The sequence below is a fragment of the Megalops cyprinoides genome, chromosome 12 (genome assembly GCF_013368585.1).
Source record: "Megalops cyprinoides isolate fMegCyp1 chromosome 12, fMegCyp1.pri, whole genome shotgun sequence".
In the NCBI taxonomy this organism is placed as follows: Eukaryota; Metazoa; Chordata; class Actinopteri; order Elopiformes; family Megalopidae; genus Megalops; species Megalops cyprinoides.
Genome location: NC_050594.1, coordinates 32,654,216 through 32,679,303, shown reverse-complemented (window position 1 = coordinate 32,679,303; position 25,088 = coordinate 32,654,216). Strand labels below are relative to the sequence as shown.

The 25,088-nt window shown below is 44.7% G+C and overlaps 1 protein-coding gene across 1 annotated transcript in view; it reads right to left on the bottom strand.

Moving 5' to 3' along the window:
* fancm (FA complementation group M) overlaps positions 1-25,088 on the bottom strand; it is an 81,638-nt gene that overhangs the window by 10,895 nt on the left and 45,655 nt on the right. Inside the window, exons 5-15 of the mRNA XM_036541507.1 lie at positions 23,946-24,077; positions 22,532-22,664; positions 21,740-21,826; positions 21,547-21,639; positions 20,691-20,881; positions 19,147-19,353; positions 18,338-18,578; positions 16,890-17,041; positions 16,310-16,462; positions 6,651-8,505; positions 5,575-5,660 (exon numbers count right to left, since the gene is read on the bottom strand). Of these exons, the coding sequence (XP_036397400.1) occupies positions 5,575-5,660; positions 6,651-8,505; positions 16,310-16,462; positions 16,890-17,041; positions 18,338-18,578; positions 19,147-19,353; positions 20,691-20,881; positions 21,547-21,639; positions 21,740-21,826; positions 22,532-22,664; positions 23,946-24,077 (3,330 nt within the window). The remainder of the gene's footprint in view (positions 1-5,574; positions 5,661-6,650; positions 8,506-16,309; positions 16,463-16,889; positions 17,042-18,337; positions 18,579-19,146; positions 19,354-20,690; positions 20,882-21,546; positions 21,640-21,739; positions 21,827-22,531; positions 22,665-23,945; positions 24,078-25,088) is intronic.

Sequence of the window (25,088 nt, the reverse complement as noted above, 5' to 3'; positions counted from 1 at the left end):
AGAAACTGTGAGAGCTAATTGTTGAAAAGTGCCAATCAGGAGAGGGATATAAAAAAATATTGGAGGCACTGAATGTACCATGGAGCACTGTCAAAACCATCATCAATAAGTGGAGAAAATGTGGCACCACAGAGACATTGCAAAGATCAGGACAACCCTCCAAAGTTGATGAGAGGACGAGGAGAAAACTTATCAGGGAGGCTACCAAGAGGCCAACAGCAACACTGAAGGAGCTACAGGAATTTCTGGCAGGGAACGGTTACTCCTTGCATGTGACCACCATCTCTCGTATTCTGCACATCTGGGCTATGGGGTAGGGTGGCAAGACTGAAACACTTTCTCACAAAAAGGAACATCCAAGCCCATCTAAATTATGCCAAAAGATTCATTCAGTCACCCCAAACCATGTGGGAAAATGTGCCTTTTGAGACTTTTTGGCCTAAATTGTAAAAGATACGTTTGGCGCAAAGCCAATAAAGCTCATCAGCCAAGGAACACCATACCCTTCAAGCATGGTAGTGGTAGCATCAGAGTATCTAGTGGTAGCTAGATACTCTAGCTAGCCAACTAACGCTAGTTCTAGACTGGACTGGTGGCTACACTATACCTACTACTTCGGTTGCTCTGTAGTACATTGAATAGAAACAGCAACCTCCGACTTTACCCTGAAAAGTAGCTGGCAAACTGAACACAAAAATCTAGCCTACAACTGTAATCCAAATGTACGAGTACTGTGCGTGAGGTGGGAGGGAGAGGTGACATAAGCTACCAGAGATGTTTTCCTCGGAGTTTTCCTGTCTTAGGCGAGCTGAGCCCAACATCAACACCGTGTTGGGCTGCGGTAGCCAGTGGCCGTTGTCCCTTAATTTCCTCCTTTATGCCAAAAAATGGAAAGTTGGTAGGGGTTGCACCACTTTTGTTTTAGTCAGATTTTGCCTTATAATACCCACTCTTCAGCCCCTCCCAGCGGTTCTTAAATTGGTCAATAGACCCGTTTAACCCCGCTTCATTAAGCTTCTCCCAAACTTACTTAAACAGCTCCTTGTTGCGGGATTTGCGCCCATCTAGTCATTCGACTATTCTTAATTTTTTAAGAATGTTTAACATAAATGTGGTCTTCATCGTCGACTAATTTTTCGCACTGGCCGCCATGTTTTTTTTTTTTTTTAAACTCTGTCGTGCATAGTAAAACGTCAATACGTCATTATTTCGCGTAATGCAGTGTTTCTCAATCCTACTCCTGGCGGCCCACTGTCCTACATATCTTCTGTCTATGGCATAGATATAAGGATAGATAGAAGATACGTAGGACAGTGGGCCGCCAGGAGAGGTTTGAGAAATGCTGGTGTAATGAACATGCACAGAAATTTCCAAGTGCAGAAGGCAATTCTGAGTGTCTACATGGCTAATATTTTCCTATCGAACGGATTATCAGAAATCTACACCACCTCTTTAAATCTGTTTGAATTCTCGATCGGACTGGGGTATTTCATTCTGATCAAGGTTTTTACACGAGCCGTTTTCATTCCGATTGAGCTTGAATCCGATTATTAACGGAATAATAGGCTTCATGTAAACGCACCAACTGTTTTTAATTTTTAATGGTTCTTTAAAGAATGTTCATCTGACTAAGGTTCTGAATGGTTATTTTTAGAATGTTCACTTGTTGTGGCTAACATTTTGGCACCCCCATGTTAAATCTATGGGCATTTCATTGCAGTTTCTTCAGAACTGTAAATGTTAATTCAAAAACTGTAGGCTACATTACACAAAAACATGAGTTAGAAAAGGCACAAGCCACCCTAAATACATTGTGAGTGAGAAAGGAGTAGCTTAACAATTTAATGTATTATTTGTGTAGTGTAAAATTGTTGGAGTAATCGATATCGTATCTACTCGTTAGCTAGTTAGCTTTAGTAGGCTACTATAGCCTACTAGCTAGCTGAATAGCTAATCCAGTGCAGCCAAACTATGTAGGATAGCTAGCTAGCGATCAATATTAGCTTAAATGATGAAAAAGAGAACGTACTTCAAGATGCTTCTTCAGGTTAGAGGTCGACTCTTTTGAAGCAGATAGCAGTTTGGTTGCTGGCAAACACAGCTTGCATTGTACTGTTAGGTTGCGACCTTTGCCAAATTTGAAAGTAAAATGGTCCCGGTGTTTCCATGACATAAACGCGTTGCGCTGGTTGCTTTCTGTCTCACTCTCCATTCTATCGTCTTGTGAGTCAGGCAGGCTGTGCACTTTTTTTTGTGAGGGGCATATGGGAGATACACCCCGGGGTTGCCTTTCATTGGATAGATTTTCCAAATGAATAGATATTAAATGGAAAAAAATTAAATTAAAAAATCCAATGTAATCCCTTCAATAATCTAAATATTTTTTAAAAAATAACTGTAATTTGATTAGGATCAATTTAAATGGTAACTGTAACGGAATACAGTTACTCATATTTTGTATTTTAAATACGTAACGCCGTTACATGTATTCCGTTACTCCCCGACCCTGTATATATGTTTGTATAGGCAGTGTAAGAGGAATCATTTGCTAACCATATTTTCTAAATCCACATTTTCCAAGAAATGTAGGGAGATGCCCAAAATTTTATAAAATTCTTTGACTTTGTGCTTACTACTATATGTTAGTTTTTCCAGCGCTAAGCAGAGAGACGTGGCTAATGGAAGGGCATGAAACATTTTTCCAGTAGAGAGCAATTAAACGTTTTGCATGAATTAAACAGATATAAATTGATTTGGTTTCATGGCTGGAAAGGATTAAATATACAGGCAGCAAGCCCAAAACACAGAGATGGGAGTAAGCGGGACAGGTTTAGAAATAATTTGGGAGATTAATCCTATAATTTCTTTTCAGAATGTCTGGATCTCGCTACAATCCCAAACACAGTGGAATAGGGTTCCCTTTTGGGCTTGACATTTAATACACAAATAAATTTAATCCCAACATTCCTGATCTATCTTTTCAGGAGTAATATAAATTCTCATTATCCAGTTGTACTGAGCCAGTTTGAATCTACAACGTAGTATTGATTGAAATATCTTGGGTCCTGTTGCATATCCTACTCCACTCCCAGTCCGAAAGCTCAAACTGCAGGGGACACCGAGGAACATCGTGGAGCAGCGGTTTTTAAAATCATGCGGAACTATATATAAGAGCTGGACTTTGTCATCGACAAGAGACTGCTGATTTACATATTACTGAAAACTACGTGACTCTGTTAAATTTTAACAAGATCGCTTACTTTTGGAAAAAGACATTTACTGACTCTGTTAAGCTAAAGTTTACATGCAGGCTGTAACTGGCAGTTCAGTAGTTAGTGGTACTTTGTGCGGCGAAACATCAAGAGACACCTGACGTTGGACTTCGAGGAATGGACCAATTTCAGTGTGAACTCAGAAACTGCTACACTGGCTGTCCGGTGAGGCTTTGCAACCTGCATTTTGGAGATTCTAATGTTTAAAATAAACTGACATTGTTAGATTAGGAAAACCCTCTAGTTCTTTAACTAATAAATGCAAACTTACTTTTTATAGACCGCTGTGTACTCAATTATGTCTTTGTATTGTGGTTGTGGTGGATTAGTGTTATGGCAACTTTCGTCCACTTTGTTATTGCAACACTGCCGGATTTTTGGCCCATAACAGGCTACAAAGCTACGTACCTGTAAATATTTTTTAAAAATGAGATTGAGGGACATAATACTTTTCGTTAAGGTCATTAAATGACATAAGAGTGTTCCCGTTATAAAGCTCTACGATCCTTCTAATGCCTTTTTGTGACAACTGCCTGAATCCCATGTCTTTCTTCCCTGGTTTGAAATCTGCATTCCTTCAAATAGGAGTGAAGCAGAACAGAGAAGGAGCTTCTCCAAGCGCACTTTGTGCCTGATTCCATACCAGTAGAGTATTTTTAAGAAAGGGGTTTGCAGTGAGTCTCCTCAGATTCCTGCAGGTATTGGAGTATAGGTACGCATCTAAGCCCAGTCCCCCTGCAGCTAATGATTCAATTTTTACCCATGGCAAATATGACTGTAAAGAGAACCAAACAGAGGCAGCCCCCAACTGGGAAGACCAGTAATACCATAAGTTAGGTAACTGCAGGATGCCTCTGTTGTATGGAAGATACAGCAAGGTCAAGCGAAGCCTAGGCCGCCTATTCTTCCAAATAAAATTAGAGAAAAGTTTCTTCATGTTAGTAAAGAACCCGGGGGGGGGGGGGGGGGGGGGGGGGAATAGTGGAATAGAGCGGAGAAATAGAAGAATGTTCATTTTAATGATATTTATACGGCCTATCAAGGAAACTGGTAGTGAGATCCACCTATTTAGAGACTTGGTCACTGTCTTTGTAACTGAATTGTAATTGGCCGGGACTAACATGTTTGACTGTAGAGTAATGACAATGCCAAGGTATTTAAATCCCTTGACTGTGATAGATGTTCCCTTGACAAAGGGATGCTGGATTACAGGATGTAGCCTTTCTTCAGTATTAAGAAAAAGAAAGGATGATTTAGATATATTTACTCTATACCCTGAGACTTTTCCAAATCTCTCAATTAATTTAGTTAGGGGTGGAATAGAATTACTAAGGCTGGTCAGAAAGAGAAGAATATCATCTGTGTAGAGTGATACTCGGTGTTCCAGTTCTGTGGTTTGGATTCCTTTGATGACAGGGTGGCATCTAATAGTCATAGCAAACAGCATCAGTGACAGAGGGCAGCCTTGTCATGTACCACGATGTAAATTGAAAGATGTACAGATTATATTATTTGTCAAGACTTCTGCCATTGGACTAGAGTATAAAGTTTTAACCCATCATTGAAAATTATCACCAAAACCAAACTAAGATAGCACTTCAAACAAATAAGGCCATTCTACCCTGTCAAATGCTTTTTCAGCACCAAGTGATAGGATACAGGTGTCTTTGGCTTCTTCTTTTTCATGAATTATATTTAAGACTCTTCTAATGTTGTCGAATGCTTGTTGATTTTTTATAAATCCATTCTGATCTATTCCTATTAGAGTTGGGAGACATTTTTCTAACCTTTCTAGCTAGAATTTTAGCGGCTAAATTAGTGTCTGTGTTTAACAAAGAAATTGGTCTGTAAGATTCACATTTTGAGGGGCTTATCTGGTTTTAAGATCAAAGTGATTAATGCACTTCTTAATGTAGGTGGTAAACACCCATTTTGAAAGGACTCCTCATACATCTCTTTCAAGGGGCTGCTTTCATCTTCTAATGAAACTTTGCAGCAAGTCACAAGTGTGAGGGCAGGGAAAAATGACATGACACCTGTGAAAGTCTACATCAGGAATGTGTATTAGCGACTTGACTAAAGCTCTGCTAAAGTGAATATGTGGGTAGGCAATGCCGCCAATGTGTGGAGTCCAGCATTCAAAGACTGCCTGTCTCAGCGGTGAGGATGTGTACTTTGTGAGCATGCTGCCATATTGTTGTCAAATTATTTTGGCACTGATGTATATCTGCACTGACAGTTTTGGCAGTGTCCAAGGACAGAAGGAGCCATTTCTCTCTGAGGAGTTGGCATCGGGACTCACCACTGGGGAGGAGAGAGGATTGGCCTGGCCTTGCTTTTGTTTCCTTCGAATCACCGTCTCCTCCTCGCTGTCGCTGCTGCCAAGCCCTGTAGAAGCCATACGCGCACACACACACACACGCACACACATACGCACACACACCAGCATGTACACACAAACACATACACACACACACACACACACACATTGAAGTTCTGCATTGCCTGGAGTATCCACATTGGAACAATACTATGTTACTACATTACATTGCACTGTGTAGTTAAAAACACTGAGTCATGGGCATGAATGCAATGTACACAAATGAGTGAGGACACTGCTTTTAGGCTGAGTGACGAGCACAAACTGCAGCACCCGTCACCCCACAAGAGCAATGGGGTTTCCCACCCCTGACCCACAGGGCCCAGCTGTTTCACAGTCATTTTTAGTGTCTACATGAGATGGCTTCACCGTCGCTCCAAACCACACACAGCATAGAGCCTTGTATGATATATTTGTCTTTCTTCACTGTTTGTGGTTCAGCTTCCCCTGCTGTTCCCACAATGGTCCCTCTGTTTCTAGTGGAAACTAAAATAAATCATTTGTTGAAACTAAATCATTAACTGAAATAAAATTATACATATGACGTAAAAATATGGGGTGAACGCATTAACAGGAAGCCCGCTGGATAATAAAGAAAGAGCAATGGATAAACGAGTCAGCCATTTTTCCATAAAGTTAAACGGGACCTATGTGACAGCTGGAATTGATAAGCATGGCCTCATGAGTCACAGGCAGGTCATACCCCAGGATGAATTCCTGGAATGTTCAGATTGTTGTCCTTCTCCTTTACTGTCAAAAAAATTATTTGTCAACTGCACAAACCTTCAGCTGAACACCAAACAATGCAATACAGTAATGTAGAAGGTGACTTTGTGGTTTGTTTGTGTGTGTGTGAGATAGAGAGAGAGAGAGAGAGAGAAATGGGGTATATTTTTTGCTGTTTGACTGTTTAAGCTTCTTCTTCACCAAATTAAATTGTACCTAAAATTTGACCAACATTCTCCTAGATTCTGGGATTACAGTTGTGTTCCTCTTACCTGTTAGTGGAGGATCCAGCAGTTTTGCTCCATTGAGAGACCCTCGTGTCGGTAGCAGAGATCTCTTGGTGGAGACCTGGTTTATTTTCCCAGCATGCACTCTTGGGGTCAAGCTCTCGGGTACAGCTCCATGGTGTGTGACCATACGCCGAGACCCACCCATTGGTGAGCATGTGGTAGAGATGGTGGAGTCTGGAGGTAAGGGGGATGACCCTTGGATTCTTGTAACAATGGGGGACAGCAGCGAAGCCACCCTGGAGATGAGAGGAGGGCCCTCCCTTCTCCCTGTCTGATTAGCCAATGGGGTGGAGACACACCCGTGGTGGGGGCCCACAGAGCGGCCAGGTGACTGAAAGCTCTGCTGTGGGGGTGCTGGAGTGGAGTGCTCGGTGCTCCCGTGGGCTGGATCTGCAGCGTGATGGACCATCTCCTGCTTCCTTTCCCCTGGTCCAGAGTCCTCCTCATCAGAGTCTTCAATGGAGTATCCCAGGTCAAAGTTCACAGAGAAGAGTTCCTGGGAGCAGTCAAAGCAGTCTGTGTTCTCTGCAGGTCTCGAGGGTGATCCAGGAGAGCGAAGGCGGGGGTTCTGCGGCCCTTCCACCTCCAGCTCTGTGCTGGCACCATCTCCTGCATGCTCTCTCCCCTCTGCAGGCTCCTCGGGAGGCTGAGTCCGTGTCCTGTCGCTGGGAACATCTGGGATGCTCACCTGGAGAAAAGCTTCGTCGTCTCCAAACAAGTCCATGCTCTCGTCCAGCCCCGCACTGCCCAGCTGTGGTGAAGGTGTATGGATGCTGAGCCTGTCACCTGCGGGACCAGGCTGGGGTGCTGGCTGCTCATCAGATGCTTCCGATCTCCTACAGTCCTGCACATCTTCAATGTCACTGAAGACCTCATCCCAGCTGGGGCTGTTGACCATACTGCTGACCTGTTCATGGGGACTCTTGTCAGTCATGGTCTTCATTTGGACAGGAGTTTCACCCCAAGCAGGAAAGGCATCTTGAGGCTTGTCCTCTGAGTTTTGATTTGATGGAGCATAATCACCAAAGTCCTCTTCCTCTCCCTCTGCCTCCAATGTGAAATTCACCTGGAATGGATCACCTAACTCTCTAGCTTCAGGACTGGCCAGCTGTGTCCTGGAATCAGGATCAAAAAGTGAACCATCCAGGTCAAAGTCTCGTGGTGGAGACCGAGACAAGAGGTCTTTTATGTTGGCTAGAATGACCCTCACTTTCTCTTGCGTTCCTGGTAGGGGCCGAAGTTTGGGCCCAACATCCCACTGGGGCAAATAAAACATGCCATCCAGTTCTGGGCAACGTTCCTCCGGTTGGCTGCTGTATCCAGTATCAGAGCTACATTTTTCAGACAGGCACAAAACTCCTGGTTGTCCTGCACCATGGTCAGGTGAGGAATTTCGGTCCTGGTCCTCCTTCTGCACTAAAGACTGGACCTCCGGCTCTTCAATCTCATCACGGATTACGACAGAATTGTCATAAAGCTCAAAATCCATGTCCAGGGCTGTTTTATCTGACTGGTGGCTTTGGTGACCTCCAGGCCCTTGACCAACTCCACTGTACTTCTCTGAAGGGGTTTTCTCCTTTATTAAAGTCCACTGGGGAGCAGGGGTCACCACTGGTGTGTGTCCTTTAGGGGCATCCCCCCTAAGAATAACAAAATCCTTATCCACATCTTCCACACTGACCACAGGGCTGGAGGAAGACTTTCCCTTGGAGTTGATGGGGGCAGCTTTGTGCCTCTTCACTGCAGTAGCCGTTTCTGGTGGTTGGCCTCCTTTGTACCCGACAACATCCCCTTTCTGGAGATAAGCCTTCAATTCCATCTCATAGGCACAGCTTCCCTGCCAGGCAACAACAGCGACATGAGTCAACAATAAATTCTCCAATTCCTCTGAAAGAAAAACACAAAATTGCCCCATTCAAAATGAGGGCACAACCTTGTCAACCTCTGTGTTTGAACAGCCCCACCTGGAGAAATCAATGACTGTGAAACATCCTGCTGAAACGAACCCTTGGCTGGTTACAAACCTGGACACATCAGAGGTTTTCAAACATTACTTTTTGCATTTATTAAGAGTCACTGCAGTCAATGTTGAGAGCTAATCCAACCATAATTTGTGGGTAATCATTTCTACTAGTTCAAGATACGGAGAAATAAAACCCTCAGGAGAACATCTTCCTGAGCTAACCCTCAGTGAGGGTTAACCTTTGTATCTCATGTGTACCCTCCTGCATCTGTGTTAATGGATTCATATTGTACTATCATCTGGCAGTGATGTCAATGCTTTGTCCCTTAGCCACTAGTGATCACATCAGAGAACTGGAGCTAAGGGTTATATTTCATGAGAGACCACTGCAGAGAACATCAGTGCCCAATTACAGGGATAGAAAAGGGGTATTAGGAACTGAGGTCAGAAACACCACCCCCTGCTGACCACATCGACACCCCCCTGCTGCTAAGATCAATGTATCCTGTGCTCCTGGCTGGATAAGGCGAAAACCATGGGAAGCAGGGGGTAATGGGTAACAAACGACTGTAATGTATCAGCCAATTAAAAAAGCATGACACGTGTATGTGACTCACGCAGGAGGACACAGGCAGAGCCATCCAGCGGATCACACGAGTCACAGTGCAACGCATACACCAGGAGATGGCTTTTACTGTCATGATGTGGGCACAGCTGGAAATAATGCAATCACAGCTCTTGCCTGAAGAGAGCCCTGCATCTTCACCTCTGTGCACACCCTGACACTAATACCTAGTTGAAGCACCTTTAGATTTTATCACATTCAATCTTTTTGGGTAAGAGTCAATCAGTTTGGCACATCTTGATTTAACAATAATTTGCCATTCTTCCTTGCAAAAGCATTCTAACTCAAATTGGCTGGGCATCTCCTGTACACAGCCCTTTTCAGGTCACCCCACAGATTTTCAATTGGATTTAGATCTGGACTCTGGCTGGGCCATTCCAAAACCTTGATCTTGTTTTGGTGAAGCCATTCCTTTGTTGATTTGGAGGTGTACTTCGGGTTGTTGTCATGCTGAAAGGTGAAATTCCTCTTCAAGTGTTTTAGCAGAAGCCTTAAGGTTTTGCGCCAAAATTGACTGGTATTTGGAGCTATTCATTATTCCCTCCACCCTGATTAAAGCCCCAGTTCCTGCTGAAGAAAAGCAGCCCCAAAGCATGATACTGCCGTCTCCATGCTTCATCGTGAGGATGGTGTTCTTTTGGTGATATGTTTGGCGCAAAAAAAAACACAGCACATCTTTTGGTATTATGGCCAAAATGTTCAACTTTGGTCTCATCAGACCATAACACATTATTCCACATGGTTTTGGCGGAATGGATGTATTTTATTTGCAAACTGGGCTTGGGTGTTTTTTTTGGTTAAAAAAGGCTTCCATCTTGCCACACTCCCCCGCAGCCCAGACATTGATTTATAGGTTGCAATATCACAATAAAGGTAGAAAAGGTTCTGACATGGTTTATCTTGGTTTCATTTTCTTACATCACAAAAACCTGCCATTTTAACAGGGGTGTGTGGACTTTTTATATCCACTGTATATATATATATATATATATATATATATATATGTGTGTGTGTGTGTGTGTGTGTGTGTGTGTATGTGGTTTGCATACATAGAAACACCACAGTAATCACTTGCTACAGTCTATTGGTCTTCAGTTCAGAAGGATTTGGAAGCACTTCCATGTTTGTGTTACTTTTCACACATTCTGTACCACAACTCAGAACTCAGCATTCAGTCAGCTTACAGCAAGGACACCCAACCTGGTACTCAACCTCGTAATCTTCAGATCCAGAAACTACAGCTCCCTATGTGAGGTATTACATAATATTATCCATATGCTCAGCAGGTGACTTACAAAGTGTAATTCCTTACATATGGTCCACGACTATTGCCTGCCCTGCCTCCCAGTGTACTATCCACATTATCTGGGTGCTGTTTACGGTCCACACAAACACAGAGGGTGACAGATGAATGGAGTAGTCTGCACAGGGTCAGGAGGTCAGGAAGGAACTCCCACTGTCAGCCCTCCTGTCTGTCACATACAGAGATTCAGAGCCGTCAGGTTTGTTCAGGGGGCCTAAGGTATGGATGCCACAGCCGCCGCTACCATGAGAAACAAACGGGCTCCACTGTATTTAATGAGCTGCCTGTGCCGCAACCTGCCCATGGGGCGATACAGAAATATTTGCCTGTGTTCTGTTGCCTATTGTCGGCGTTGTCTCTATGAATCCAAGGCCTCTGTTGATCATTGACAGGGAAGCAAAACCAATTAAACCATGCCTGACTGGGAGGCAGTCGGCTGCCTCCACTCGCTTCTTTGCTGGTGCCTCTCCCAAGCATCTAGGTCAGTGAGGCCTAGCCTATTTACAGCTTCCTGTGGTTACATAATTATTCAGAGAACTATTATGTAACCAGAGGTACAGCAGCCTGCCCCGCGTCTCTGTCATAAAGGAAATCTATTTAAGGGGGGGGGGGGACCAGAACATGGTGCTTTACTTGGCTGTAGGCTTCACAATGAAGCAGGCTTTCATGAACGTCTCTTTCCAATGTGGAACATCCCCATACGGCTCTGCACTCCGGGTTAAACACCGGAGAGCGAAGGTTAAACAGGAAAAAAAAGGATAGGATTTCATGTAGGCCACACAGCTTAGCCCCCCGCTCACGTCATCTTCAGTAAGCTGAGAGTCAGGAGTTCTGAAACAAAGGGGCTTGGGGGGGTGGTAACTAAATAAACAAAAAACACAGATAAGTAGGGCACAGAAGCTCATGTCATGAAAGCCTCTTTACAAGATTAGAAAAAGTGCCTGTTGTGGCCCTGCAAAAAGGCAGACTTTGAATACTAGAAGTGGATTTACCTAATGAGGGTAAACACGGCAGGGGAGAATTCATTCAACCAATTTAAGTTCGCTGAAGTGCAGAGGGCCCTTTTTCTGTCCTGAGTTGACTTTTAGCAGACTTGAGTGACTGTTAATTGCATGCTATCACACAGCCCCATTGGTGCTCAGAAACAGGATTTAATGAGTTTGAACTCTGAAAAATGACCTTTCCCAAGACAACTGCACCCATTTAATAGGGCGCACCTCTGCGATCACGAGAATGGCAGGGAAAAGTGTAACACTAGGTACCTACTTCTGCAGCAAATGCAATATGTTCTGGTTGTACATGCTGGGTTACAGGAGGCCAGGCATGGTTTTCGAAAAGGAGGGCAAAGTGCTGCCAGGCTTTGATTTGGGTACTCATCTCAATTTTTCAAGCTTAACGCTTCCTAATCTTTCTTTGACCTACGGCAAAATGCTGCGAGACTATCAGTCGAATGTAGGACAGCACAGCACCAGTGAGGATGCAAAAGCTAGAGGACAGAACTGGCATGTCATGGCTGAAAGTCTTCAGGGTTCTCAGCAAAAACACAGCTCCATGTCTCCCCTGTACAGTTCTCACAAATGGAATGTGAAAAGGGACTGAATGCTGAACAATATCATGGTACCTGTCTGTGTGGGTGACATAGGTGGGGGAAAATCACAGCTCTTCTGCTTTCAGTGAGAAACAGCGCACAGGACATAGGGATAACAGTACATGTATTCCACAAAGCAACCAGGTTTTGCCTGACCCTGCGGTAACAAAGTCTTGTTCCTGTGCAGATTGGGTACCCTCTGTAGATAGATAATTTATTTTATATACATGGCAGGGATGGCAGGTACCCCATACCTATACAGAACAGCGAGTTGGGCCCTTGTTGAAGTTTCCTTCATAAATAACAACAATGACCCTAATGTCTGACTCCTTAACATGTATTTCTGTACAATCTAACCTTGTGTAAACATACAAAATTCACATAACTTCATATGGCCAAACTTGGACCATTTGCACTGACTTCCTTATAATGTTCTGCTTCTCCATGTTAATTTTCTTCTTACACGCCACCATCACAAATTCTGCAGTTACCTTAACATTTCTCAGCATCGTACCTCTCTTCATATACAGTTAATAGCTTCATCTGTTCACTGTAACCAATTAAAAGCCAAAATGAACACTTGGACTCACTCCTCCTCATGTGCCCTTCACTACAGATCATTGAGCATGAACACATATGTAAAATATAAGTTATGTAAATTAAAATAAAAATAAAAAACTGCACAAAATTCCCCCCATATCCTGGGGGCAGCCTCATTCCAGTGCTTCTCCCAAGTACCACCTTAATCCAGGTTTCAGCAACCAAAGCAGTAGCCTCTTATCTTCCTAAAGGAGGCCGTTTTCAGTTATTTATCAGGGTGTCAAGAAATGGTCGACCAATGCATTGTAAGCATGAATTCGCCTAACAGACAGGGAGTGCAGACAAGACATGAACAGGAACTGAGCCCTATAAAATGCAGTGCTGTACATCACGTTCATGGCTTCACAATGGCACTGTCACCTGTTCACCGTTTTGTCTGCCTGTGTGTAACAGCACAGGTTGAAAATAAGTAGACCCAGGTCGCCAGCAATACAGTTTCAGCAGGATTTGCGCCATTGTGCAATGTGGGTGCCAGCAGAAAGTTTAGAGGGATTTCAGGGTATGTTCCACTTGTGACTGTACCACTAATGACGGCATTAAGGCAGCATAACTAAAACACAGAAAAGAACACTCTCCAAAGACCTAACAGTGTTTTGTATATGGTTACAATCACATAGTGTGCAAAGACTGAATCAAACACTTAATCAAAATGCATAAGGTGGAGAATTTCTATCCATGCGCTGTGGTGTTTCAGTTTAGAGGCTTTACACTACAGCAAAAACATATCATTAACATTTTAAATTTTCTTATGGTAGTATGACTGGTTAGAAACTGGCTGGAAGGATGAATCAAAAATAAATGCATGTATCTATAAAGTACTGAATAAAATCCACCTTCATATTGTAAATCACTCCTTGGGTGTTTATGTCCAATACTAGCAATGATCACTGCTGCATAAAGCTGACAGTAATATAAATGCATGTTTACAGCCGAAGCCTTCAAATGAAAGCATAAGTCATTCCCTTAGGAACAACACTGGGGCCATTCTGCATTAAAACCTGAGGACACAAACAACCTTGACAACAACCAAGACAGCTATAGCTGCTAAGTAACTTTTCTTCTCTCACCGGGTCTACACTGTGCATTGGTGACAATGGTCAGGAGCTGGCTGGTCTCAGCATGGAATTCGGAACTGTGAATAAACCAAGCTCTGAAGACAAACAATCTCAGATACAGGAAAGACCCTCCAAATAAGAGTGCGAAAACACTTTTAATGCAGGCCCAGACATTTGGAACCTTTGACACAGAGACTCTTTCCAGTCACCAATTACCACACAAAGGCTGCCTGGACCCATCTCCTTGGCAGGAAAAGGCCATTTTATCACGACCCCAGCTGCTGTATCTGGGCTAACACGAGTAGTCCCTCTCATCTCATTTCAGACAAATGGACACCGGACACCTCTTACACAACACCCACTTACATACACTATATGGACAAAAGTATTCGGAAGCCTGACCATTACATTGTAATGACATTGTATTCAAATACATATACTTTAATATGGAGTTGGTCCCCCTTTTGCAGCTTTAACAGCTTCCACTCTTCTTGGAAGGCTTTCCATAAGATTTTGGAGTGTTTCTGTGGAATCTGTGCCCATTCATTCTGTAGAGCATTTATGAGGCCAGGCACTGATGTCGGACGAGAAGGCTTGGCTCGCAACTGGCTCCAGTTCATCCCAAAGGTGCTCGATGGGGTTGAGGTCAGGGCTCTGTGCAGGCCAGTCAAGTTCTTTCACACCGAACTGATCAAACCATGTCTTTATAGTCCTTGCTTTGTGCACTGGGGCACAGTCATGTTGGAATAGAAAAGGGCCATCATAAAGCCCACATTTACCAAGGCTCTGTGGACAATTGCCATGGTAACCATAAGAGTGGCAGTCTGGTGCACTGCTTCTTCCTTTCGGGGGGGAGTTAGGTTACAGGCTATCCTCTTAAGCACGTTGTGCATGAGTGACTGTGGCACAAAGGAGACAAATGATGGGAGATTGCAGTGCAATTGTGAGTCTACAACCCCCCCCCCCCCACCACCACCACCAGAAAAAAAACAGCTATTTTGGAAAATGCAAAGCAAAGCATTATGTAAATGCTGTGGCTGCACGTATTTCACAGCGCCTTAAACGCATAATTGAGTGAGCTCTATTTGTCCGGGTGAGCAGTGTATTTCATTTGCTCACCAAAGGTATCACCGGGTACTTTGATAAAACACTCCATGTCCATGTTATCAGCTGGTCTGCACTGACAGCTCTGGCACTGGTTGTAAGAGGTCATATGTATATGACCTATTTCCCCAAGGTTATGAATGTTTTAGAGGGGAGTATCTTTATTTTTCCTTATTATGGTCCATTCTTTAATTTGAATCAAACACCAAAGGCCATTTTAACTCACCTGAGGAAATGTCTCAGGCTGTGTGTTATTTTGAATAGTCACACAAAGGACTTGTAAGCGTCAGAGCAGTTCTGATGGGAAAACACAGACAATGCCACAAGTGCCAGTAACAAAGCCACAGAAATACGTGCACCTGTTCTCCTATTCATAAAGATTTTTTTCCCCATTTAAAAATGGAAGTTGCATAAAGTGTTTTCCATGAGCGATCATAACAGGGGACAGAAAAAGGTCTAAAGACATTACTTTAAAGTCTGCAGATGTGAAATGCTGATGTGTTGTAAGAGAGCTGTCACAATGCAGCACAGTGCAGCCACAATCATGGATTTCGTGCATTTTTTGGAAAATCTTGTTTTGTCTGATATCTGATATCTATGAACATTAAACAGCACAGATTTGCAATGTGGTACACATTTCCCTCGAGTCCCAGACATAAGGCAGTCTGACGGCTCTGTCATGATATCTCATGATATGGTGGGTATGCTACATTCTACTGTGGCAAACAGCTTTTACTCATTTATCATTTTGATGACAAGCGCAAAAATGCTTAAACCTCAAAACTTTTGTTCTATTGGTTAGACAAATTTGATGTTTTTCTAACAATGCTATACAAATTCTATACTTAAATGTTTGGCACTGTTGCTTTCTCTGCACTTTGCTCTGACCTTTTAAATGTGCCAAACAAGATTTCAAGCAGAGAAAAACACTCTTGACAGATGCACCTAGTGTGCTGCCCTTTCAAACTGATGTCCCACAGAGCGCAGAGGCTTGTAATGATGTTTCAGTCAGGCAGACTACAGGGTAAATTCAGAAATCTTTCAGTTCACATTAAGGTACACGTTCTGTATTTTAACTTCCTGTCAGCAACGCCCCTAGAAGAGTGCCCGTCCCCCCTCCAGCCCTGCCAGTCAGAACCCAGCTGGGTGCCTTGTGATGACATCATAGCTTCAGCTGATTCCTTATTCAGGCAGGCCTGTGCTCTGCTCCAGAGCTGGTGCTGAATTAAAGCCAAGACTGGGGCACAGGGCCCCTAGTTTCGGTACTAAAGATGGAGGCAAGTTGTGGCAGTGTTAGGAATATGAGTATAAAGTAGTAATACAGGTGTAAGGTGTAACAGTAATTCAGGTGTAGGGGGACAGAAACAGGTAGGTGAGGTACACTGTGAGTGAGCAGCTCTCACCTCCTCCTCCAGCCTCATGCTATCGATGAGCTCCATGATCTCGATAAAGTGCCGGCAGCGGTCCGAGTGCTCGACCCGGTGTGTGGGGAAGGGCCGGTTCTGCCAGTGCCTCCACTCAGACAGGGACAGCTCCCGGATCTTGGTCGTATGCTCCTGCTGGGGGCGGAGCCATCAGGATGCACAACTCCACAAAGAGGCAAATTACACACACACACACACACACACACACACACACACACACACACTAGAACAAGTAGTTCACTGAAGTCACAGTTAATTGTTTACATTTGTTCCAGTTCCCCAGGCTACTATTTATTTGCTAAGAGGATATTTACATTTCTAACATTTTACAAATTGTGAAGCAGGATATCCAGGTTAAGTACCTTATAAAAGCCAATATTACAACAGCAACATCGCAGCCAGGATTAGAACCTGTAGGTACAGTTCCCTTCCCTTACCACTAAGCCTCACTGCTGACCCTACTAACACACTACCCAGCAACATTGACAAAGGCAGAATTGCTAGAATTGCTCAGAATTGCTAGGTACATCCTGAATCTTGTGGTGGGGAGTGTTCTCACCAGGGGCGGGGCCTCATCTGTGATGGACAGGAAGTGGGAGGAGCTCAGTAATGGCTGTGGCTCATCAACCCCCAGTTGCATCGTGGATTCCCAGAGGGAGAGTTCTGAAGGGCTGAGGAGCCCATCCTTCCTAACACTGTCCTGATGAGCCCCTGTAACACAGGCATCCCCAGGGAGGGTACAGTCAAAACAAAAAAACACCTGGAATGAATTAAGCATCTCTACCTGAGAGAGAGCTGTGCTGGAGCAGATAGCCACTGGTGTGGACTAGATTGCTGATTAACTTCCAGACATAATGACATGCTTGGCCTGTTCTGCCTCACTATACATCTTTTCACATATGATATTTCAGGATCCTGTCTCAAGCAGCATGGGTGGTACATCCACTGTGTGAAGTCTAGGGTTGGGTACCAAAACCCGTTCCTGTATGACCAGTATCTACTGGACTGAATCGCAACGCAGATTTCAGTCCCTCATTTCGGTGCCACTTAAATTCCTGTGGCTAGGGTTGGGCAATATAGCCGCCACGATATAGCGAATAGCTATGTTTAGCGCAATAACAGCTATCCCCGGCATGTGGTATTAGGTTTCTTCCCGTATTTTTTCCCTTTAGTCACACCTGATGCCGGAGCACACCTCCAGTTTTCCAAGGCCATTTTTTCTGGGAGAAAAAATGCCACTCGTATCTGTTCAATGTTAATATCACAGCAACAGCACTATGCTGCTTCCATGTGGTAGATAGAAACACATGGCTGCAAAGATAAAGAGTGAAAACATATGCTATGTGTTTTTCAAAGCTAATAGGTAAGTTAACCAACATATAGATACAAGTGATATTTTTCTGCCCCGGAAGCATTTCACTGAACTTTGGAGGTGTGCTGGGGATGCTGTTATTGCGCTAAAAATAGCTATTCGCTATATCGTGGCGGCTATATCGCCCAGCCCTATATTTAGTGTTAAATTATTGTAGTTGGGTTAGGTTTTATTTATTATGTAAATCTGTTATGTAAATTTGTTAAGTGTTTTGAATTTATTTATACTTGTATATTTAAAGTATACTTTAAACTGTTACCAATTAATATATTGTTCAATTTCAAGTTCAAATTTGCCTTAGCAATAAGAAAAGCCATTGGTTAATGTCGTTGACCGTCGTTTTGTGCATTTTTCTTTTATCGGTTCAGGCACCATTTAGGCACTGGTGCCATTTTAAAAGTATCTCTTTTAACGATACCCAACTCTAGTGAAGTCTGAAACTTAAACCAAACGCCACCTCAAGTATTCACAGATCACCAGAATAAATTTCTATCATTCCAAACATCTGCATTTTAATAGAGGAATCTACAGATTTATCCTCAGGAGCAAGAAAGAAAATGGCCCACTATAGAAAAACTAGAATATCTTGCACCCCCTGTAGCAGAGACGCAGAGAGGTGAAATCCCGTGTGTCACCTGGAGTCCGCGGGTGCTGGAGGGAGACCTGGAGCTCAGCAGCAGACCTACGGCCCTTAGACGAGCGCCGCCCTGTCTCCCGGTGCTCAAACTGCCCGCAGGTGATGAACATCTTGTGCAGGGTGGGGTGCACGCCCTCGGGCAGCATGCGCGGGCTGCTGGGAAACATGCGAAAGCTGTTCGTCTTCCCCACAATGGATTTGTAGACGCTGCGCTTGTTGATCTGACTCTGGTTGTACGTCTGGAAGGGAGATATGACACACAGTGGAAGATCACCTCAGCCGGGCTCAGTTATGAAGGCTACAGTGTACACCACAGCACGGTACCTTTCATTCCGCTATACAGTGTGTGCAGAAACGGGCGGCAGTGTAGCATAGTGGTTAAGGAGCAGGACTCGTAACCGAAAGGTTGCCGGCTCGATCCCCGCTGGGACACTGCTGCTGTACCCTTGGGCAAGGTACTTAACCTACAATTGCCTCAGTAAATATCCAGCTGTATAAATGGATAACATTGTAAAGAACTGTAACCTATGTAAGTCGCTTTGGATAAAAGCGTCTGCTAAATGAATAAATGTAAATGTAAATCTACGCTACTCTGCCATTGTTAATATCATATGAAAGCTTGCTTTCTCTGAAAACCTGTTTTGCCCTTGATTGGTCCTTGGGTTAGGTAATTTTATAAGAGACAAAATGGCTGCAGTTCAAAGCACCATGTGGGGAAAGGTGGCACACTGAACTGGAAATAGGCAAATGATGACGAAAGAATACCAAGGGAACGTGAGATGGAGGAAAAAGCTCAGGGGTGCTCACCCGCTCCTCGCGCCCCTCTGCCAGGATGACCACAATGCGGCCGCGCCGGTGCCGGCCCGTTCGGCCCATGCGCTGGACCAGGCGGATCGGGCTCTTCTGAGCGTCGAAGCACACGATGAGATCCACGTCACCAATGTCCAGCCCCTCCTCACCCACGCAGGTAGACACCAGCGTGTTGAAGCCGCCGTCACGGAAACGCCTCACCACCTGAGGGGACACGGTCATGCTCATGGTCATGAATTAGCAGTTACATGCAGAATATTTTTTGAACCAATCAAAAGAATCCCAGCTCTACTTTATTACATTTAAAGCCTCTCCCTTAAAAATGCATGCGCAGGGCATATTTCCAGACACAGATTCATAAATAGACTATATTTTCCTCCTCACCTCCATGAGTGTAAAACGAGAGTGTAAAACCTCTAAACTAACACATTCTGCTAACACAACAGCTCAGTAACTCAACATTAGGCAGATTCTAGATCCTGGCAACGAATTGGGATCTTCCTCTTCCATTAAAAAATTATGATAATAATGACAATAAGGCAGCACCCTCAGCTCCTAGCATAAGTCAGAGTAATGCCATGAAAACAGACAGAAGACAAGCCTTTCTTAAAATGGATGCCATTTCTAAAACAGATGACTCAGTTCAGGAGATGTCGTTGACTGGCTTCTGTTTTGCAGGCTCTCTGTTTTGAGTTTGGCTCAGGTGTGGGACATACTGACGCCCGTGAAGGTGCCCGCTTCGGCCCCTGGCACACTGAGGTAGCTCAGGCTCCCTGTGGGACACTCAGTGGAGGGTTACATGGTCCCCTCAGGAATAGGAGGTCCCCCACTGTCTGCAGAGGCATATGGGCCATGCAGCACGTCTGCTACCAAAAGATCTGGTGTCAGGGAGTGACAGGGAAGTATGGGGGGTAAGGTTTTTAAATTACAAAAAATTTTAAATGACAGGCGAAAGTTCAAAAAGTCCTTCTTGATAATGCAAGCACCGCAACAATCCAATTCAATGAATCTGGTAGAGCTGAAGAAAACTCAATGTCTACTATCTCTGGTGTGGCCCCTCCAGACTTACTGTGGGTTAAACTGTAATTACCACCCTGAAGGGAGGGGCCAAGGCAGGCAGCATCCTCTGAGCCCACTGATGGACATCATGCGGAGGATATCCACAGAGATGGCGCTTCCCACATGACGAGCAGCGGATCACAGCAGCTACAATGTGGCCTGAATGCTCAGAGTTGCCAGAGAACATAAGATTCCTCACTTCAATTTCACTATAAACAAGTCCATGCCTCTCCACATATCTGTCTTATTTTCCCTGGCTCATTTGAGGCTCCTGGACCTCGGAAAAGACTTATGGGGACACAGACAGAGACGACGTGCTGCTCAAGTATTATAGCTTGGCCACTTGTGTACAGCTCATGTACAGCTCAGTTCTTCTGGGGCCTGAAGCTTTCTGGGGTTTTTACAGCCATGCCCTAAACAGAGTCTGCTGTGTTTCAGATGCTTGCTGGCACGGTGGTGCTGACAGCGACAGGGCTCAGTACCTCCAGCTGCTCTTTCTGGGTGAACCCCCGCACCCCCTTCCCGGCCGAGGCCTGCCCCATAAAGGTCATGACCCGGATTAGGGGGTGGTGGCGGTTCAGCATTTCAGCAATCTCCTGCACGCTCTCGCGGAAGGAAGAGAAGATCATCACCCGCGTGCTCACCGCCTTGGCCCCGCCCTCTGGGCTGGACACTGCCTCCGGACCTATCAAAAGAGAGGGGGAGGAATCATGAATCACATGGTAGCAGAACAATAGAGACAACAGGGAACCAATGTGCACTACCAGAGAGGACAGAGGCAGGTGACCCGGATCAATTACTGTGAGTAATGGGAGTATGAAACCAGGGAGCTTCTCGGAATGCAACCCATGTGAGTTTCATTCTATTCAAACCATTCAATTACTCATTTGGATGAATTAAATTTGTCCAAACTATCATGTGTTCAGCCATAAAGCTCAGGAGACATAAAAGATCCAAAGAACCATGTGCCTCTTATCTACCCAAGGCCTACTGTACACTTCAGGATAAAAAACAACCAACAAAGACAGCTTAGCGTCTTTCAGTCAATCACAAATTTGTGTGGCTCTTACGTCTGTCAATTCTTGTTCTTCATGGAATAGAAAGCCCATCACCACATCACTGCTCAGCACCACACCTCCTGACCTACCCACCCCTATCCCCAGAGAAACAAAGCTAATTTGTTGTTCTGCCTGTTCACCCAGTCACTGTCAGCTGGTGATACGGATGGGATCAAACCCAGGCCATAGAGCTCAGCTTGTGTTCAAAGCGAATACCTTGACCGCTGAGCCACTCAGGGGCATTACTGTTGCAGTGACCTGCAGGCCTGCTGTGGGGTACCTGTGCTGTCCGTCCAGGCCTGGAAGTGCTGCAGCACCACCTCCTCCAGCTTCTGCAGCTTAGGATGGCTGTAGATGAAGGGCTCCCTCGGCCCTGGCAAAGGCAGGACAAACGCAAGTGTCACGGTGTGCACTCAGAAACAGCATGCCCCGTAAAGCACGCGATGCAGACTAGAGCAGGCAGATACCTGCACTGGGCTTCATAAAGAGTGCCTCCATCTCCTGGTAAAGGTCCATGAACACCTTACAGCGCTGCAGCTCATTCCTGGCCCGTGCCATTTCTGCAGACACATAGGTAAAGAGTTAGAGAGATGTTATGAGAATGGTATATTTTAACTGGATGGGTTGGGAACAAATCTGGCAGGGCTCTCAAAAGCCAAAAGCTCAAAACCCAACTGTTGCATGCAACGTTCCCCTATGGCATTGTTACTGGCTGAGTGGGGGAACATGCGCCTGTAACAGAGATACTGATAGTAGAGAAGCAAATTAAAGTCCACATCTTTGCAATGAGGAGTGTGGCATTGGCCTATAAGACAGTAAATGGTTGTAGGCAGACACACTCTGTGCCAGGAAGGGGGAAGAAACTAGTCTTTGAAACTAGTCTTGGGAAGATAAGGGATCTGACACTGTGCACACCTGCTCCAAAAGATCTGTGCAATGGAACACAACCAGCTTTTGTCACACTTGAAAGAAATTAAATATGGCCCTTGTTCCACAGCATTCAGCCATAAGAACTGAAAGAATTGGCAAAGACACAAGGTGTGGAAGAAAAAGTGAGAAATCATCTATTCAAGAGAATTTATGTTCTTTTCAATTTGTCACACATTATTTACAATTTTTGGCTTTTTGCAGGATGACTTAATGTTTATATTTCACACTGCACACAAAATTAATATCTCTTTTCTGAATCTCGCTTTTTTATTACGCAGCAAATGACTCTGAAATTTGGAGTTGAACCCAGAACGTTCTGGTTCAGTGCCACCCACCTTTGGTGCCGTCCATGATGCCCTGCACAAAGAGGAAGAGGGAGCGGAGGCCCATCTGGAGGAGCAGCTCATACCCATGGTACAGGCTGATGCACAGGGCGAAGTCCCCCTCCAGCATCCCCTGCTGGGCTCCCTGTGAACAGGGGGAGACACAGGGTGCTGAGTCAGCGCGGCCAGACAGCAGGGGTTCCAGCCACACGGGCTGAGGGTTCACCTGCTCATCCCACACGACATTCACACAACATCCACACAGCACACACAAAGCATTCAGTCTTATTACGCTCATGGGACAGAGCAATACAGCAAACAGTTAAACACAGAGTGATTCACACTAGACATGAGAAGACTACTAACATAAAGTGGTATGTCAATAGGCGGTGTACGCATCATCACATTTAATTTGTCAAGAAATTTTTGTTCCACAAGGACAAGACATTACTGGCTGGTGCAAAAGACACTGACGTCTTGCAAAAGGAAATAGAAATATTGGTAATGCATTTGTAGCACTCTTGCATCAAGCGTTGATCAACCCTTAGACACTTTGTAAAGATCTCACACAAGGTGTGTTCTCACACAACATAGGTAACTACAAACAGTGCAGAGACATCCAGCATTCTGAGGGTGAAACATGACAGTAACATGCCACAAAAAACGGCAATGATTTTTTTTTCTGAATAGCCCTTAGCGTAAATGCAGCTTAGTTGTGTACTCCACTGGGGGCTGCATGCACACTCTAAGCTTATTGCAAAGTTAATCAAAGCTTTATTCTGAAATAGGCATTAACGATGCATGCAGCAAGGTTGGGGGGTGGCTGGGGAGGAGAATGCTGGCAGTTTTCATCACAACAGAGTACACTATATGGACAAAAGTATTTGGCCACACCTGTTTTTCAGGGTTTGGGCTAGGCCCCTTATCTCCAGTGAAGGGCAATCTTAATGCTTCAACATACCAAGACATTTTGGACAATGCTATGCTTCCAGCTTTGTGGCAACAGTTTGGGGAAGGCCCTTTTCTATTCCAACATGGCTGTGCCCCAGTGCACAAAGCAAGGACTATAAAGACATGGTTTGATCAGTTCGGTGTGGAAGAACTTGACTGGCCCGTACAGAACCCTGACCTCAACCCCATCGAGCACCTTTGGGATGAACTGGAACGGAGATTTTCGAGCCAGGCCTTCTCGTCCAACATCAGTGCCTGACTTCATAAATGCTCTACAGAATGATTGGGCACAAATTCCCACAGAAACACTACAAAATCTTGTGGAAAGGCTTCCAAGAAGAGTGGAAGCCGTTATAGCTGCAAAAGGGGGACCAATTCCATATTAAAGTATATGTATTTGAATACAATGTCATTACAATGTGTTAAATGTATTATGTATTAAATGCATATCAGAGTACATTTGCATGTTCAGTACCATGATGCGTGGGTGTGGGTTATTGCGGAACTGGTCCCGGGCCAGGATGAGCTGGTACTTAGTGAGCGTCCGCAGGTCCCGATGAGACAGCACCCCTAGCTGTGTCAGACGGCCCGTGAAATTCTCCAGGACCTAGAATGAGTGAATATAGAGTGATTTAATCCAAAGTCAACAGCAGATTCACATAGCTGTTTCTTTTTTCCTCCTCTTCTGTTTCAAAGGAGTATAAAAAAGGATCAGAGAGCCTGTATGGTTTTATTCAGCACGTATCACATTCCTCATCTTTTCAGCTTTGTGTCATGAGAGCTGGATTTTACTCCGGGTACCTACTGTAATTCTTCTTTCAGTAAGAAAAACACACAAGGAAAAATGACAAAACTATTGTTGCTGTTTTTCCAACTCAGAGAAAAGCACTGCTTTATAGAATCTACTGAATTTTGCTATACAGCACAGGAAGAAGACACTTTTCCACTCAACAGGTGGGGCGCAACGTGACAGAAAACAAGGTCTTATACAACTGGTCCACATGCGCAGGTTACGATTTTAAATTTCACAGGAATCACGTTGGCTCTTTGTGATTTGAGTCTTATAAGAGGCTGGCTGCTCTGGGTTGGTTTTGTCAGTGTCATTTGCCAGAACACTGCATGTGCAATATGGTGAACGTGCCTGAAGCACACATGGAAGCAAGTGGCAAAAGGTTAGATAACAGCTGTTAAGATCAGCAGTCTTCAGCAATCGATTGGCGGCGCAGGATACGTGTGAGGTCAGCCCGGTGGGAGGTCAGGGTATCCAGGCAACCGCCTTGTGGAGGACCCCTCCCCCACCATCCCAACTCCCTGTCTGCGCACGTGGGCTCGGTGGTGTGCACACAGAACTCACTCTTGGACCTGTGCATCCAGCTTCTGTGGCGGAGGTCTTGCTTCACACCTGAGACTGAGCTCGGGTCCCTCCTGAGTCCCAACTGCAGCTACATCTCCCAAATGGAGTCTGAAGATTCACCCATAATGACCACACCAAGTCAAATTGCTCAGTTCCTATGGCTCAGAATACAGCCTGCTTGATACAACTGATGTCGTGAAGAGCTGGGTAATACTGAGTATTAAAAGCGAAAGCATGAAGGAGTGTGAGGTGTGGGTGGGTCTG